This window comes from Muscardinus avellanarius (assembly GCF_963383645.1).
Source record: "Muscardinus avellanarius genome assembly, chromosome: 1".
Classification (NCBI taxonomy): Eukaryota; Metazoa; Chordata; class Mammalia; order Rodentia; family Gliridae; genus Muscardinus; species Muscardinus avellanarius.
In genome coordinates this window covers 239,765,468-239,782,403 of record NC_137786.1, presented here as the reverse complement: position 1 = coordinate 239,782,403, position 16,936 = coordinate 239,765,468, and the positions used below count along the sequence as shown (strand labels likewise).

The following is a 16,936-nucleotide window of genomic DNA, read 5'->3' as shown; positions in this document are numbered from 1 at the left end:
TTGCGGTACTGAGGATGGAGCACAGAGGCACTCTACCTCCGACCTACATCCCTAGTTCTGTTTTATTCTTCATGTTGAAGCAGGGTCGCACCAAGTTGCAGAGGGCCTCACAGAGGGTAACTAGACTTTCTGAGCGCTTACTGCACGCCCAGGAGATAACTCGCCATCCCCACTTGAAAGGACCTGCAGGTCTCATGGCCGAGCCCACTGGCCAGTCGGCTAACCCAAGCACCCGTCCGCTAACGCCTCAGGGGCACAGTCAGGTTGCCCGAAGCCGAGCACAACTGGAAGGAGAACTTTGCCCATGCGCGGGGACCGCGGTTACCACGACAACCTGTGGACCGCACACCCCGCTACGGCGCTCCCGGCCTGCCCCGCGCTCCCCTTGCGCCGGAAGTGAGCGAGCACTTCCGGCCGCATTCCCCGCGGCGCTGACATCTTGGTGGGTTTCGGTCCCTGGCTCTTCCTGCAATCATGAAGGACGTACCGGGCTTCTTGCAGCAGAGCCAGAGCTCCGGGCCCGGGCAGGCGGCCGTGTGGCACCGTCTGGAGGAGCTCTACACGAAGAAGTGAGCGCCAAGCCGCCGGCTGGGGCCGGGGCCAGAACGAGGCGGAGGAGCTGGGGTGGAGGAGCAGGGGTGGGCCTGGACTGCTGGGGCGCTCGGACCCGGCGGGGGGGCGCTGGCTGTGGAGGGTCTGAGCAGCCCTGAGGTCCAGGGCCCCGGAGGGAGAGGGGCGATAACGCTGGAGGACTGAACAGAGCTATAGCCAGGGTTTGGGGGGTCGAAAATTCACCTCTTGACTACGTGAGGCTCTGTGACTGAAGCTTCTGAACTCCCCTTTCTTCTGGTTTTACTAAAGGGTTCAGGTTTGGCCTGAGATTTTAGCTCAAACAAGCAAGCACACTTTAAGGGCCAGATTGTCATCCTTCTTGGGAAACAGGTCCTGGTGATTTTGTACACAGCCATGTCATGGTGTGACTGCATCCAGTTCCCTTTCTCACGGCCTGGAGCCTTAGCCAGAGCCCAGTGCAGTTTACCTGGTGATTCTACAGTTGTTTACACAGCTCCTACTCCCTCTCTTCACATGCTTTGTGTCCCTCAAGGGATATCAGAGTTTGGATTTGTTCAGAAACAGGATAAACTTCAGAACAGTTAAATTGTTGCTAATCACCAGTTTATTTATTTTGTGATACTGGGGATTGAGCTTAGAGGCAATCTACCTCCAAGCTACTCCCCTAGCCCGATTTTATTTATTTGGCAACAGGGTCATGCTAGGTTGCTGAGACCCTCGCTAAGTTGCTGCAGCTGGTTTTGAACCTGCAATTCTGTCTCGGCCTCACAAGTACTGGGATTACAGGCATGTGCTGCCACATCTGGCTGAGCCTCTTTTTAAATGAACACAGTTGCCAGGCCTAGTGGCGCACGCTTGTCATCCCAGCATTTGGAAGGCTGAGACCAGAGGATATCGGTTCGTGGACAGCCTCAGCTACTTAGTGAGGCCCTCTGCAACTCAGTGAGACCCAGTTTCAAAATAAAGAATAAAAAATAGGGCCGGGGGTGTAGCTCGGAGATAGAATGCCCCTGGGTTCCATCCCCAGATCCGCAATAAATAAATAAATAAACAAACACAATAATTTGCTAATGTAGGGCTAGAGTTGTCCCATGAGGAGACAGTCCTCCTCCAGTAACCTGTTAAGATGGAGCATTTAGCATAGAGCCTTTCACACAGCCATTTACAACATGTTTTAATGATTTTCAGCATTCTGCTATCAGTAATTTTTGAAAGAAAATTCTGGGCGTGGGGGCACGTGCTTGTAACCTCAGTACTTGGGAAACTGAGACAGGAGGATCACACGTACACAGCCAGCCTCAGCAAACTTAGTGAGCTCTGAAACTTAATGAGACCTTGTTTCAAAATAAAAAATAAAATGGGACTGGGGGTGCACCTCAGAGGTAAAACACCCCTGAGTTCAATCTCCAGTACCATAAACAAAAGAAAAAGAAAACATTCTTAGTGTTTGGCAAGTAATTGAGCAATACTGTATTCTTCAGAGCATTTTATCTGCACTATTAAACATTAGCCTCTGTTTTTGGAGGAAGTGTGCTATGTCATTGTCCTAGAGGTTTATGTATTAGTTCATTTCATTCTTCATCTCATTCATATAGCCTTCTCTGAGATACTCAGCTAAGAGAGAAACTGGCTTTCATCTTAGAACTGTCGGATTCCAGAGTTCTTAAGCAGGATGCAGTGGCGACGCTTGTAATCGTGAGGCCCTCCGCAACTTAGTGAGACCCTATTTCAAATTAAAGAATAAAAATTAGGGCAGGGGGTGTAGCTTGGAGGTCGAATGCCCCTGGGTTCCATCCCGATGCCCTCCAAAAAAGTTTTTGTTTCCAGTGGAGCCTCACAATAACCCTTTAAGTGGGCTAGACAGTTGTCTTCCATTTCATAGCTGGGAAAATGGAGCTAAAGGTGACATAACCATTGAGTAGCAGAGCCAAGAAAATAACTGTTTTATTAGCCTCTGCGTTAGCATTCTACACAGTAGGGACTGGTTAGTATTTGTTGTTTGATAAGACAAATAAGGCTGACGATATCTGTGACTGTGTGTTAGTTTATTAAAGGCCTTATGTTTTTCAGGTTGTGGCATCAACTGACACTTCAGGTGCTTGATTTTGTACAGGACCCCTGCTTTGCCCAAGGAGATGGTCTCATTAAGGTAAGTTATTTACCTTGTTATATGAATATACTCAAGGACCTTTTAAAATAAAAGATAGAGCCAGGCGTAGTGGTACACGCTTGTAATCGTAGTATTGGGGAGGCTGAGACAGGAGGATCACAGGTTCAAGGGCAATCTAAGCAAGTAGTGAGACTCCCATCAACCTAGTGAGACCCTATTTCAAAACAAAACAAAATAATAATAAGGCTAGGAGTGTAGCTAGAAGATAGAATACCCCTGGTTTCAGTCCCAGTACCAGAAACTAATAGATGAGCTTTATGGTGATGATAAGCTATATGTATCAGCAGTCTCTCTGTGTCAGGGACTGTTTTAAGCATTTCACATATTTACTCCTACTCTTCATAGTAACAATGAGAGATAAGTACTATTTTCATCATGTTATTTATGTAGAAGCAGAAGTAAGAGGTTAAGTAATTTAGCATAGGTCACAGCTCTTAAGTCAGAGAAGATATTTCAAAGAGACATTCAAGTTTCTAAAATTCAATGCTAGGGCTAGAGGTGTAGCCCACTGAGAGTGTGTACTTCATGTGCTAGGTACTTACTAGGTTCAATCCCCAGTATCACCAAAAATAATAAAGAAATGGGGCACAGTGCCACACATATATAATCCCAGCTATTCAGGAGGCTAAGGCAGGAGGATCATGAGTTTGAGGCTAGTCTGGATAACACAGCAAGTTTCTGTCTCAAAAAATTTTTTTTCTTTTTTTGCGATACTGGGGATGGAACCCAGGGGCATTCTATCTTTAAGCTACACCCTCAGCCCTATTTTTTTTTTTTTTTTCGGGTTTGGGGATGTAACTCAGGGACATTTGACCTCCCAGATACACCCCCTGCCCTATTTTTTTTTTATTCTTTATTTTGAAACCAGGTCTCACTGAGTTGCAGAGGGCCTCACTAAATAGCTGAGGCTTTCTACAAACTGCAATCCTTTGGTCTCAGCCTCCTGCATACTGGGATTATAAGTGTGCGCCAAAGCCGGGCGTGGTGGCACATGCCTGTAATCCCCGCGTTTGGGAGGCTGAAACAGGAGGATCGCACGGGTTCGAAGCCAGCCTCAGCTACTTAGTGAGGCTCTCAGCAACTTAGTGAGATCCTGTTTCCAAATAAAATATAATAAAGGTCTGGGAGTATAGCCCGGAGGTAGAAAGCCTCTGGGTTCCACCCCCAGTACCACCAAAAAATAAAAAAATAAAAAATAAGTGTGCGCCACCACGCCCAGCCTCAGCCCTATATTTAATTCTTTATTTTGAAACAGGGTCTCACTGAGTTGCAAAGGGCCTCACTAAGTAGTTGAGGCTGGTTGCAAATCACCATCCTCCTGTCTTGGCCTCCTAAATGCTGAGTTTACAAGCATGTGCCACCACGCCCAGCTCAAAAATAATTTTTATTTATTTATTTATTTATTTATTTATTTATTTATTTATTTTGCGGATCTGGGGATTGAACCCAGAGGCATTTGACCTCTGAGCTACACCCCCAGCCCTATTTTTTATTCTTTATTTTGAAACTGGGTCTCACTGAGTTGCAGAGGGCCTCACTAAGTAGCTGAGGCTGTCCGTGGACCGCAATCCTCTGGTCTCAGCCTCCCAAATGCTAGGATTACAAGCATGCGCCACCACACCCGGCTTCAAAAATAATTTTTAAAAATTAAAATTCTATTCCAGTGTGGTGGCGCATGCTTGTAATCCCAGTATGTGGGAGGCTGAGACAAAAGGATCACAGGTTTTAAACTAGCCTCAGCAATTTAGTGAGTCTCTCAGCAACTTAGACCCTGTTTCCAAATAAAATATAAAATAGGTCTGGGAGTATAGCACAGAGGTAGAAGGTCCCTGGGTTCCATCCCTAGTTCCACACACACACAAAAAAATCTAGCCTAAAATACTATCTTATGGCATGCTCTGATGTCTTATTGTTCATAGGCTTTTTGTGTGTGGTCAACTGTTGCTATAAAAACAAAAAAAAAGGAAAGTTTAGCTGGGCAAGGTAGTGTGCACTTGTAATCCCAGTACTTAGGAGGCTGAGAAAGGATGATCACAGGTTCAAGGCCAGCCTCAGCAACTTGAGGTTCTCTGCAACTTAAGGAGACACTGTTTCCAAAAAAAAAAAAGTTTGGGAGTATAGATCAGAGGCAGAATGCCCCTGGATTCAATCCCCAGCAATACCAACACACACACACACACACACACACACACACACACACACACACACACACACACGGAAAGCTTAAAACCATTAGGGATGGAGTGTAGAGGAGGGTTCGCACAGGACCTCTTAGGTGATTCCCATCACCCTGCCCTCTCCATGCGACTGCCTGTCCAGATGGTTCTTTCCTGACCAGAGTAGAAGACAGCACCCTTTGTACTTCAGGTGAGAATATAAGGCTGGAGTGGGGCCACATAGTATCATGCTGTCTGTGAGAGAGCACTTTTAGAATTTTGTCAACAGAAGGAAAAAAAAAATACATACTCTCCCAAGAATTTGTCTCTCCCCTGACAGATGCTCATGAGTTCAGAGATTTATATTAACATAGTAACTGATAACTAGCTTGTGATTATAGCTTGAGTCATTTCTTCTGAATACATTCATTTATAGTGGGCATGGAGCAGCGACCAACTTACTACCCCACCTCCTGTGTTTGTAAGGTTTTCTTGTGGTTTATACCCACTGATTTGACATTTTCTGCCCAAAGAAACTCGTAATCAGTAGTAAGCCTGAAGATTTTGCTGAGCATTTTGTCTTTTGTTTTGTTTTTTTTGTTTGTTTGTTTGTTGTTGGGGTTTTTTTTTTGGTGGTACCGGGGTTCCTGGAAGCCCTTCTACCTCCAGGCTACACTCCCACGGGCTACACTCCCAGACCTATTTTTTAACTTTTTTATTTGGAAACAGGGTCTCTTAAACCAGTGTGGCTGGCTCCGAACCAGCGCTATCCTCCTGTCTCTGCCTTCCAAGAGCGGGGATTACAAGCATGCGCCACCACGCCTGGCAGCATTTTGTCTTTTGAATTATGTGGAAAAATGATAACAAGACAGATCTTAATACTTTTTCCCCAAGCTTCTATACCATAAAAATACGTGATTTCTAATTATCACTACCCTTTGCTTTTTAATCTTTGAGTCACACACATGTCAAAGTATTTCCTTGCCCTTTTACTTCTGGGCTACATCCCCAGACCTATTTTATTTTTTATTTGGAAACGGTCTTGCTCAGTTGCTGAGAGCCTCACTAAATTTCTGATGCTGGCCTAGAACCTGCATCTCAGCCTCCCTATCTTCCTATCTCAGCCTCCCAAGTACCACCACACCTGGCTGAGTTGACTGTTTTCGTGGACAAAATAAACCATTAAAAATTGTAGAGACCCAGCCGACATAAGAATAAGATGGACAGTATTCATGAATGTACAGTTCTGAGAAGTAGATTCAGGCCTCGATCTTTAGCTAATTGTAAGAGAGATCAGAAAAATTAAAACCATTTCTCATAATGAGGAAGATAATCTTTCACATAGTTTCTTGTCATGAAAAAGCCACTTTAGTTAGGTCAATGTGTGCCAGACTTACATGTCTGCCTGTCACCTGGGCATTCCATCTTTCTCCCTTCATATGCTAGAGGAAGCTAAAGCTGTCCTTCTCCAAAGTGAAGGCCATTGGAGGTTCCTTCTCCCTGCTTTGCCCATACTGCGTTCTTTCCCCAGTCACCTAGCTATAAGTTTAGGGGCGATTATCAGCTCTCCTTTGTGACTAGCCTACTTACTGGCAAAATGTCTCCCAGGCTCTCTACCCATCCTCACCACTTGCACCCCACCTCTTATCTTGGTCCTTGTAGCCTCTGACTGACCTCTCTTGGTCTTCTCCCTTGTGACCCTCTCTGTCTTCAGTCTTTGCTCCTTTAGTTTAGCTTTGTCTTTAGGACAGAGACCAATCCTTAGTGCCTTCCATTCTGTGTCTTTCACAAGTACTTCAGAAACTGTTCAGTTGTTTCTATCTGGAACATTCTTCTCCATCTGCCCCCACTCCCACCCAAACATCCATTTCTTTAACTAGGTTCTGCATTCCTTGGAACCCAATTGTCACCACTTTGAAAATAGCCTTTTTGAGGCCTCTCATGTCTCCCCCCACAACCCCCCCCCCCCCGCTCTTAAACGCAATTGTAGTGTGTTTTATTTGCTGCAGACTGTCTTCTCCACTCGTCCAGGTGCTCCTTGAAGGCTCAAGGTTAGCCTTACACTTTGTCTGTATACAGACTAGGGTCTGAAGAAGTGTGCAAGTGTGTGCTTAGTGTTCAAGAAGCAGAGTAATGGCATAGTCTGTAGCCTTCTACAGAATAATTGTTTGGTAAGTGAACCTTTCAGATGGACAGTCTGTTGTACTTGGAGTGCCTTGGAGAAAGAATAGAGGGTTTGGTTTTGAAAGTCTTGGAGGTCTAATTCCCAAAGCTAGACAGAAGCCCTCCCTGTCTTTAGTAACCCACCGTTGAGCATCTATGTCAACTTAAACCCTGCGTGGGTCTGCTCTCGGTGTTAATGCGGCGCTTGCTATGTGTTGGACATTGTGGTTTGCAGATTCATAACGGATAACATTGATGCTGCATCTTTAACTAGAAAGGGTGTTTGGAGTCTAATTTTGCAGAATGAAAGACATCCTTTACTTATTGTTCGTATTTTGGTTCCACAGCTTTATGAAAACTTCATCAGTGAATTTGAACACAGGTAAAACCATTTTGTCAGTTTTTCACTTTGAAAATGAGTACATTGATATTCCTTGACACTCAAAAACAGGTTTTTATTTCAGGGTGAACCCTTTGTCCCTGGTAGAAATAATTCTTCATGTGGTTAGACAGATGACTGGTAAGCCTCTTTGTTTCATAAAGGAGTATCCAAATGGTAGTTAAGATAATCTTGAAACAATTAATTTAATTGGATTGTAATTTGATAGAAAGTAGCATTTTTTTTTCTTAATTTGGAACTAGATCTCACTAAGTAGCTGAGGCTGGCTTCAAACCTGCTCGATCCTCCTGTCTCAGCCTCCCAAGTACTGGGATTACAAGTGTGCGCCACTACGCCAGGGCTCAGAAAGTAGCAACTTCTGAGTTATGTTTTTATTATAGTTTATAGTCTAACCCCAAAGATTATCCTGCCTAACAGTGTCTTAGCTGGTGCAGACCCACTGTTGGTGGTTCCTCTAACTTTGTTCTTTCTCTTCTAGATCCTAATGTGGCTCTTACTTTTCTGGAAAAAACACGTGAAAAGGTGACTATGGTGTTTAAACATGACTTTCTGAAATATGTGTGATGTATAGTTTAGAAACCCTGTTCTCCAGCATGAGAGTCATGTCAGTGCCAGGTAATGGCCTCTGTGAGAGCTGGCTGCCACACTTCTAAGCTCCCCTGTTCTTTGCTGTCTTCAGGTGAAAAGCAGCGATGAGGCAGTGATCCTGTGTAAAACAGCAATTGGAGCCCTAAAATTAAACATCGGGGACCTCCAGGTTACAAAGGTAATACAAACTTGTGTCTGGCTTAAAAAATTGTGTAGGGGAGTGGTTAGCCTGGGGCCACCCTCCCCCCCCTGCTATTTTGGCATGGGGCTGTATTTCTATTTTCTGTATTTCTATCTTTCTAATAAACTTCTTTAAATCTTCAAAAAAACAAATTGTGTAAAACTGTAGAAAAAAGAACCTATTCTTCCTCTTTTGTTTGTTTGTTTATGGTACTGGGGATGGAACCTAGGGACATTCTACCTCCAAGCTGCATTTCCAGCCCTATTTTTTTCTTTTATTTTGAAACAGGGTCTCACTGAGTTGCAGATGGCCTAAGTGTCAAAGGGTGGCAAGAACGTGCAATCCTCCTGTCTCAACCTCCCAAATACTTGTATTACAAATGTGTGCCACCACACCTGGCTTATTTTAAAATACTTCTAAACTTAGAGAAAAGTTGCAAAAGTATTACAAAGAACTCTCATATCGCCGGGTGTGGTGGTGTACACTTGTAATCCCAGCATTCGGGAGGCTGAGACCAGAGGATTGCAGTTCATGGACAGCCTCAGCTACTTAGTGAGGCCCTCTGCAACTCAGTGAGACCCGGTTTCAAAATAAAGAATAAAAAATAGGGCAGGGGGTGTAGCTCAGAGGTCGAATGCCCCTGGGTTCCATCCCCAGACCCGCAAAAAAAAAAGAACTCTCATATCTCTTAACTCATTGTTTACATTTTACTTCTTTTGCCTTATCAGTCTGTATATGTGTGTATAGTTTTTCAAAACCTTTGTGTGTGTGTGGGGGGGGGTGCTGGAGATTGAACCCAGGGGCATTCTACCTTTGAGCTTTTGAGAGCTCCACCCCCAGTCCTTTATTTTTTATTTGAAAACAGGGTCTTACTATGTTGACAGCAACCTCACTACATGCTAAGGCTGGCTTCAAACTGTGAGTCTCCTATCTCAGCCTCCCAAGTACTGGGGTTACAGGTGTTCTTTGAAACCTTTTAGGCCTAAGTCGCTGATAGTGCCCTGTGTGACCACACCATGTCCATAGGTCGGGACTCCACAGGCCCGGTCTGGGCAGGCGCCCTGCACAGCGGGCCCTGTCCTGCTCCTCCATTCCTACTGCTGTAAAAGATACTTCTTGGTTGTTGCTTCCCAGTCCTACCCCATATGTATACTTTGAACATTTTGTTTTGAAGTATTTGAGACATACCAAAAGCCCTTAGACACGGCAGGAAGTATGGCAGCAGGCGCCCTCGAGCCCAGCCAGCTCGGGAGTGCAGTGCTGCCATCCACCAGACATCTGCCCAGCAGGGCGCTCAGCCCTGTTCGTTTCCCTTTCTTACTGGGTAGGTGTGCGACTAAGTCAGTCTTTACTCGCCAGGCTTGAGAGTTGATGTGCATAAGGCGTTCTTTTTCACTGCTGTCTGGTATTTCATTGCCCAAGTGTTTCACAACTTCTATAACTGGTCTACTATGAAGGGATTTGGGTTAGAAACAATGCTCATGTCATTTCTGTACCTGGTCCCTTGTACATGGCCATGTACATGGACACAATCTCAACAGGGAGTGTGTTTGGAGACTGTGGTACAGGGCTAAGACTTCTTTCTTTTTCCTGGTCAGGGTTCCTTGCAGGATTTTACATGCCATAATTATCTTTTCCTGGTATTTAGTTGGTTGTACCTTTTGCTGTGTTTTGTATAAACTTTTTAACCTACTCACATTTATTGGCCTTTGCCTTTGTAGCTTGCACTTTTTACATTAAAAACCTTTAAGTTGAAAATTTTACTTCCTGTGACTCTGGTTTTACTTGCCATGTCTAGGAAACGATTGAAGACGTTGAAGAGATGCTCAGCCACCTGCCCGGTGTCACGGCCGTTCACAGTCGCTTCTACGACCTCTCCAGTAAATACTATCAAACCATCGGAAACCACGCATCCTATTACAAAGATGCTCTGCGCTTCCTGGGCTGCGTCGACATCAAGGATCTACCAGGTAATGCAGGTCCAGCACAGCTTATGTCACAGAGGAGCATGTTCTCCCAGTGTCGCAGCTGGGAGGTACTGGGAGGAGTAGGTCTTCAGCTACTCACGGACTCACTCCCGTTTGAAGAACAGGTGGAAAGACTTGTGCGCTAGTTTCTACATCATCTCTGTCTCCAGCATTTAAATCAGGCCAGTTCCTCCCAACCCCTTCACTCCTCCTCTTCCAGTCCTTGTTACCCAGGCCAGAGCTCTTGTAGGAGGTACAGTGAAGTAAGTGCCTCCTGGTCCCCTGCAGGGTGAAGGGCACATCAAACCCCTGTCGCTGAGACTTCTGCTCTGAAAGTGAAGTTCAAGACCTGTGGAGATAAACTGCAGTCTTTGAAGGCTCTGAGGGTGGGAAGAAAAGCGACCAGAGAGTTTTGGGGAAAGTACAAGGTGTATACATTTTGAAAGAAAATTTCAGGATATTTTAGAAGTTTTCACAAGACAACGTTAAAGCTAAGGAAACCATTTAGAAATGTTGAGGCTTTGATTGCAGCCAGTGCAGTGGAGAAACGAAGGACATGTTGCATGGGAATAGCCAGCAGGTCAGTTCTGGTCTGCAGAAGCTAGCTGAGGTGCCTGACAGTTGGGTGGAGGTCCTGTTTCCATAGCAGTGAGGTACCTGAGGAAGCAGTACATGCAGTGATCTGACTCACTGTATTTAGGAAAAACCAATCACTGAATGCTCTTCCCACAGAACTCACATATGTGTGGTTCTTGGTATGATCCACCTTTATCTAGCTGAGGACCAAGGAATAGTGCTCAGCTCTGTACTTAATAAGTGATGGCTTCTTTACTCTTGGTGTGTGAGCTTTTTAAAGCCAAGCGTGGGCATGGTGGCACACTTGTAATCCCAGTACTTGGGAGGCTGAGACAAGAAGATCACAGGTTTGAGGACAGCCTCAGCAAGTAGGGAGACTCATCAACCCAGAGACTGTTTCAAAATAAAAAACAAAAATAGGGCAGGGAGGGTAGCTCAGAGATAGGACCTCTGAGCTCAGTCCCCAGTACTGCTAAATACATCAGTAAAGCCAGGCAGGACTGGTGGTAGTGACTGAGGTGTGACCGACTGGGTGTGTCATTGCTGTAGTGTCAGAACAGCAGGAGAGAGCCTTCACGCTGGGACTGGCAGGACTTCTCGGTGAGGGAGTTTTTAACTTTGGAGAACTGGTAAGTTGGTCCCGTCACAGACCCCTTAATGGTGTGGGGACACTGGCTTCCTGCCAGCTGACCATCTCCATCACCACAGCTCATGCACCCTGTGCTGGAGTCACTGAGAAGCACTGACCGGCAGTGGCTGATCGACACGCTCTACGCCTTCAACAGTGGGGATGTAGACAGGTTCCAGACTATGAAGACGGCCTGGGGCCAGCAGGTGGGTCCCATGTGCCCCGGTCCTTGCTGGTCCTCTCGTTCTTCCATCTCCCAGCAGGTGTTCTTGAGCATCTTTCCTACACACTCCAGGCCCCCGGGAGGTCCTAGGCGGGCGGGGTGGTGGTGATGGCAGGTAGGCCTCTTCAGAACAGGGCACCAGATGGTCAGGTAGCTGTGGCACTGCTCAGCCGTGCAGGGAGAGGAGAGGGCGAGTGTGAGGGACTGCACGTGTGCTGGGCGGGGGTGCACCACTGGCGCTCTCTGTGGTCTTGAGGAGAAGAGAGACAAGGAAGCACTCGGCATGCTTGCTGAGCTGAGTGAGCAGGTGCAGGCTGGGGTGGGCCCAGAGGGTGGGGAGTGGGGAGGCCTGAGTGGAGGATCCTCTGTGGGTGGAGGGAGCGAGAGGTGCTCAGGAGAGCAGGTACTCTTTGGCTTAATGAAATTACGAGAAGCAAATGTTACTAAAATGAAAACTGGTAGGAATTATGGTTGTGATCTTGTTTTTGTGCTTTTCTGAGACATTTTATTCTTTTTTTTTATGTTTTTGCGGTTCTGGGAATGGAATCCAGGGCCATGCTACACCCCAGCCCTAGTATTATTCTTTTTTTTTTTTTTTTTTGCGGTACTAGGGATGGAACCCAGGGGCATTCAAACTCCAAGCTACACCCCCTGCCCTATTTTTTTATTCTTTATTTTGAAACCGGGTCTCACAAGTTGCAGAGGGCCTCACTATGTAGCTGAGGCCATCCGCGAACCGTGATCCTCCGACCTCAGCCTCCCTAATTCTGGGATTACAAGTGTACGCCACCATGCCCAGCTCTTATTCTTTATTCTTCATTTTGAAACAGGATTTCACTGAGTTGCAAAGGGCCTCACTAAGTAGCTGAGGCTGTCTGTGAACCGCAGTCCTCCTGTCTCAGCCTCCCAAATGCTGGGATTACAAGCATGTGCCACCATGCCCGGCTTTTTTCTGAGATTTTCGGTTTTCTCAGAGTCTAAGGTTATAACCCTGATACATAATGGAGCAGGGTAGTCTAAATGAAGGGAACGGGTAGAGGCAGAAAGCACCAGACCTGGCTGAGGCTGGCCTCAGCAAACACAACCACTCAGAAAGGAAGCTGGAGCGGTTGGTAACCACCTGTGTGCTGAGGCCAGCCTGGGCAAAGTGATGTGACCTTGTCTCTCAAAAAAAGAAGGATGGAAGCCAGCCAACCACAACTTTTTTTTTTTTTTTTTTTTTGGTGGTACTGGTGGTGGAACCCAGGGGCTTTTCTACCTCTGGGCTATTCTCCCGGACCTTTTTTATTTGGAAACAGGGTCTCACTAAGTTGCTGAGAGCCTCACTCAGTAACTGAGGCTGGCTTTGAACTGGTGCGATCCTCCTGTCTCAGCCTCCCCAGCGTTGGGATTGCAAGCGTGTGCAAACACACCCGGCCACAACAATTTAAAAAAAAAGAAATTTCGAGGTGGATGCTAGAAGTCCTGTCCTGTTCCTGGGGCAGAAACGCCCCTGTTAGGGCTTCCTGCATCAAGGTGAGTTGCTGTCTGGTGTTAGCTCTACCCACAAGGAGATCTTGTGGAGGTCCCAAAGGATGTACTCTAGTCCTCACTGACGATGCAGTCTTTCATTATAAATTAAAGACTTGTTTTGAATCGGCACAAGCCCGAAGACCCATGGTCCTCAGTGGACTGTATGTAGTCCTGCTGTGTTCACCAAGCAGCACCCTGGAGCCATCCGGAGCTAGGACTTTGTCACAGATACTTGTGTGTGCTGAGAATCTTGAGATGCCTAATGGTATTTGTGACATCACTGTAGATCTCATCTTTACAGATTCATAGTTTGGGAAAATAGCCCATCGGTCTCTTTGGGTGTGGGAGGGTTACTAGGGAATGAAACTCGGGACTCTCTCACTGAGCTACATCCCTGGCCCTTTTATTTATTTATTTATTTATTTATTTATTTATTTATTTATTTATTTATTTATTTTAACTTTTTTTTTTTTGGTGGTGGTGGTACTGGGGGTGGAACCCAGAGCCTTTCTACCTCCGGGCTATACTCCCAGACCTATTTTATATTTTATTTGGAAACAGGGTCTCACTAAGTTGCTGAGAGGCTCACTAAGTAGCTGAGGCTGGCCTCGAACCTGCGGGATCCTCCTGTCTCAGCCTCCCAAGTGCAGGGGATTACAAGCGTGCGCCACCACGCCCAGCCAGTCATCCATCTTAATGGGGTACAAGCTGGTAGAGGCATACATGTACACTTCACTCATTTAGCCCTTCCCTAATTACCACTCCATTGCATGACCCCTGGCCCTTTTTACTTCTGTTTTGATGTAGGGTCCTGCTAAGTTGCCAAGGCTGGCCTTGAACTTGTGGCCCTCCTGTCTCAGCCTTCCATCTGCCAAGAATTACAGGTGTGTGCCCTCTGTTCAGTCTCCTCTTTTTGTATGTTACTGCTACATCCCCAGTCTTTTTTGTTTTTTGTTTTTGAAATGGTCTTGCTAGGCTGCTAAAAGTCTTGCTACTTTGTGAGGCTGGCCTTGTGCCTTTGATCCTCCTGCCTCGGCCTCTCACCGGAATTACAGTGCACACCATGCCAGCTCAGTTGTTGGTCTTCATGAGGAAAGGGCAGTGTAGGTCCTCAGAGTTGCCAGAGCACCTCAGCATTCTAAAATGTGTCCCAGGCCGGGCGTGGTGGCGCACGCTTGTAATCCCCACGCTTGGGAGGCGGAGACAGGAGGATCGCGCAGGTTCGAAGCCAGCCTCCCTGGCTTGAGACCCTGTTTCCAAATGCAAATATATAAAATAGGTCTGGGAGTGTAGGCCAGAGGTAGAAGGGTTTCCAGGAACCCCAGTACCACCAAAAAAATAAAATAAATAAAAAATAAAATGTGTCCCACCCGCTGCTGTGGAAAAGAACTTCTTAGCCCAGGGAGGTCACATGAGCACAGACATGGAGACATTGCCTGTCTTCTGACTTCACAGCCTGACTTAGCAGCCAACGAGGGCCAGCTTCTCAGGAAGATCCAGCTGCTGTGCCTCATGGAGGTAAGCAATGCCTGGAATGGCTGACTTGAGACCCTCTCCCACCTCTCCTTGAGTTGTCTCTCTCCCGCTTTACGCTTTGCCACCTGGTTTTCAGGGGTTCATATTTGTGTCGTAGCTCAGACCACCCATTCCCCTCAGGTCTTCCCCAGCAGCCTGAGTGGAAACCGCTGCCCCTTCCTCCACTGACGCCGTTGCCTCTTCCAGAAAGGCGCACCCTTCCCATCTGCGGACTCCTTTTCCACCAGAATATGAGTTGTGCGAGGACACCAGTTCCCCATGGGGTGCCCCTGACCTTAGGCGGCTCAGAAGCCTGCTCAGGAATGAGCGAGGGCTGCTGTGGGAATTTCTGAAAGTTTATTTTCACCTTTAACCATCACATCTGAGCATTGAAAGCTCGTTCTCAGTAAGATAATGTGGTTAATATTAAGAAAACATTAGTATGTGGTGTACCAAAAAAGATAGTCTCTATTTTCAGAGGGGTGTGTGTGTGTGTGTGTGTGTGTGTGTGTGTGTGTGTGTGTTACTGGAGGTGGAACCCAGGGGCTTTCTACCTCCGGGCTATACTCCCAGACCTATTTTATATTTTATTTGGAAACAGTGTCACTAAGTTGCTGAGACCCTCACTGAGTAGCTGAGGCTGGCTTCAAACCTGTGCGATCCTCCTATCTCAGCCTCCCAAGTACTGGGAGTACAAGCATGTGCCACCACGCCCAGCTTATTTTGAGTAAATATTGATAAAAATATCCTTACTAGTCAATTCTTTGACCAGATAATTTTAAATAATAAATTTATATATTTTTTTCAGATGACTTTCACACGGCCTGCCAACCACAGACAGCTTACTTTTGAAGAAATTGCCAAAAATGCTAAAATCTCCGTGAACGAGGTATGGTTCTTGGACTTGGGGTGTCATGGCAGCAGAGCTACCACCTGGAATACCAGGGCCTATGAGCACTCCCCCCACTGTGTGGGTATGGCGGGAGAGCAGCCCGTGTCTCACTTGAGCCCTCTGCACAGGTGGAGCTGCTGGTGATGAAGGCGCTCTCCGTGGGGCTGGTGAGGGGCAGCATTGATGAGGTGGACAAGCGTGTGCACATGACCTGGGTACAGCCCCGTGTGCTGGATCTGCAGCAGGTGAGGTTCACCTGAGTGGTTGGGTTGTGTCTGTCTTGGTTTCAGTGGAAGGGAGCCCTTTAGGAAGAAGGCTTTAATGGACACTGGGTTTTGGGGAATGGATCGTTGTCATGGGGCCAAGACCATTTCTGAGGACCCAACCTGGTGCAGTGCAGCTGAGGTCTGAGCCCTGCACTTAGAGGCTTACCATGACAACAGGACTGGCCGTGCTAAGGAAGCCTTCTAATCTTTAAATTGGTACTCTGATCAAATAGGTTCCTGGTTTCATGATTTGAGCTTAAATCTATCTCTTTCATATGTGCTGGAAATTTAATCCTGTGGATTTCCTCTACTCTTGCCTGTATTCTTTAACACCAGCTTTTAGAATGCCCTTGTGGTAAAAATTGGCCAGATGAACCCATTACACACCCCACCCCAGTTCCTATGTGCTCGGTGCTGCCTGGGAATGAGCTGGAGCCACACGTGAGGCCCGTGGCGCCCATGTGTCTTAATGCCCTTCGTGATCCTGGTTTGCTATCAGATCAAGGGAATGAAGGACCGCCTGGAGTTCTGGTGCACGGACGTGAAGAGCATGGAGATGCTGGTGGAGCACCAGGCCCACGACATCCTCACCTAGTCCTGCCAGTCACCTACGGCCCTGCCTCACCCAGGAAGACATGCTGTGACCCATGAAACTGGCAGCAGAGAAGATCTGCATTGGGTGGATTGGGATCCTGGGGGATGTTGCTGTAAACACAGGACTGTCAGCAGGGGGCCTGCCACAAGGGTAGGCTCTTTTGGGGGGGTCTCCAGGCCTCAGATAAGGAGGATGGGCAAGAGTACGTGGGAATGAGTGGCCCTTGAGTCTGGAGGACACACGCCAGGGTGGGTCTCCACCAAGCTCACGCCCTTCCCTGTGTGTTCAGGCATTCTGTAATAAATGTCTTGCTTTGCCCTGCCTGTGGTTCTGTTCTTGGGCGTAGCTTCCAGGAGGAGCCTGAGCTGGAACCTAGGGAGGGCGTGGTGGGAATTTGGCCTCAGCCCCTCCCACTCCATCACCTACAGGGCACCAGGCAACAGCTGGCACCCAGAGCCACTGAGGAAGCAAGTGTTCTCTTTACTGTTAGACACAGTCTGTTCACTCCTTCTCAGCCCGTCTCGCCCTCAG

The 16,936-nt window shown here is 47.0% G+C and overlaps 1 protein-coding gene across 1 annotated transcript; it reads left to right on the top strand.

Annotated features, from left to right (window-relative positions):
- Positions 1–474: 474 nt before the first annotated feature.
- Positions 475–16,437, top strand: PSMD13 (proteasome 26S subunit, non-ATPase 13; the record flags this gene model as incomplete). The annotated part of the gene is made up of 13 exons (XM_080719717.1): positions 475–569; positions 2,644–2,722; positions 7,410–7,444; positions 7,527–7,582; positions 7,941–7,984; positions 8,142–8,228; positions 10,030–10,201; positions 11,324–11,403; positions 11,483–11,608; positions 14,593–14,655; positions 15,461–15,541; positions 15,673–15,789; positions 16,310–16,437. The coding sequence occupies 13 exons, from the start codon at positions 475–477 to the stop codon at positions 16,403–16,405; spliced, it is 1,131 nt and encodes a 376-aa protein (XP_080575843.1). The 3' UTR covers positions 16,406–16,437.
- Positions 16,438–16,936: the final 499 nt, after the last annotated feature.